A 1,227-nucleotide genomic window follows, 5' to 3' on the forward strand; every position below is an offset into this window, starting at 1 on the left:
CTGAGAGAATTGTTGAATATAGAGCACAAATGTTCTAGAATGTACTATTATGACATCAAATCAAATCAAAATGATTTGTAAGGCCCGACAAGACAACACACGTTAATGTCCCCATGGGCCGGATACGTCTTCTTTAAACAAGTCAAGAAGAAACATAACAATAAGTCAAGAACAAAACAAGAACACCATAAGGTCAAACAAATTTAAAATAAATGCAAAATAAATGAATGAATGCAATACAATACAATAAACCTCAAGATGGGCTGTTCAAAGGGGAATCCCCTTTGTGTCCGCAGAGGAGAGAGAGGAGGTGTCAGGAGGAGAGAGGTGTCTCAGGAGGAGAGATGAGGTGTCTTCACCTCCCAGGATCCTATCGCCTCTTGGTACCACCGAAAGCTGTCGCAGTATGGGTTCCAGAGCTGAAGGGCTGAGGGACATGAGGTCTGGGGTTGGTGTAGCTATGAGGCTGGCCCCTCTGGCTACCAAACAGGTATCCCAGCATGCCTCCTGTCCAGAAGCCACCTCCTGTCCCTGAGCCTGGCACCCTGCGGCGAATCCATGGCGATTATCTCCAGCGTCCCCCTCCTGCCCCCCCTGGGCCGTGTTCCCACTGAGGAAGAGCTTGTAGACGCCGTAGCCTAGCAACAGTAGCAGTAGCACGGCAACTCCCCAGAGGCTGCCGGAACCAACGCCCTCGGAGCCGTGGTGGGAGCCGCCCTGCCTGTGCTTCCCCTCCTGGGTGAGTTCCAGGGTGAACTCCAGCCCACAGGAGCCCTTCAGGACGTAGGGGTCGTCTGGATGATTGTACCCCTCACAGCTGACCTCCACCTGGCCCAAGCGGAACGCCTTGTCCATGTCAGTCTTACATTCCCACTGAGCATCCACGCCATCCGACCCCTTGTTGTGACACTGCACGACCTCGGGAGCGAACGCCCCACAGCCTGCAGATCCGCCGACACACTGCAGCTGAGGGATGGGGCTGGAGCGACGCGCCGTGGTGTAACGGCCGCGGTACAACGTCAACACCTGCACGTCACGCAGCAGCACACTGCCAGGACCATCATTCCAACTGTTGACGAGGCCCACGAAGAAGAATAAAGGTAAAAGAACCAGAATCATCTTGATCTTCATGTTCTCCGGTTCTCCTGCTGTGTATTAATATGTTCACGCGAAATGTTCAGGCAATTAATATACATCATACTGTGACATCACAAATGTTCTAGAATG

At 52.3% G+C, this 1,227-nt stretch overlaps 1 protein-coding gene across 1 annotated transcript; it reads right to left on the reverse strand.

Moving 5' to 3' along the window:
• Positions 1–370: 370 nt before the first annotated feature.
• Positions 371–1,131, reverse strand: LOC311223434 (store-operated calcium entry-associated regulatory factor-like; the record flags this gene model as incomplete). Its single annotated transcript, XM_084308221.1, is given in 2 exon segments — positions 371–553; positions 556–1,131. Coding segments are annotated over 2 exon segments (759 nt in total).
• Positions 1,132–1,227: the final 96 nt, after the last annotated feature.

This window comes from Notolepis coatsorum, assembly GCF_963971535.1.
Source record: "Notolepis coatsorum genome assembly, chromosome: 2".
NCBI lineage: Eukaryota > Metazoa > Chordata > Actinopteri > Aulopiformes > Paralepididae > Notolepis > Notolepis coatsorum.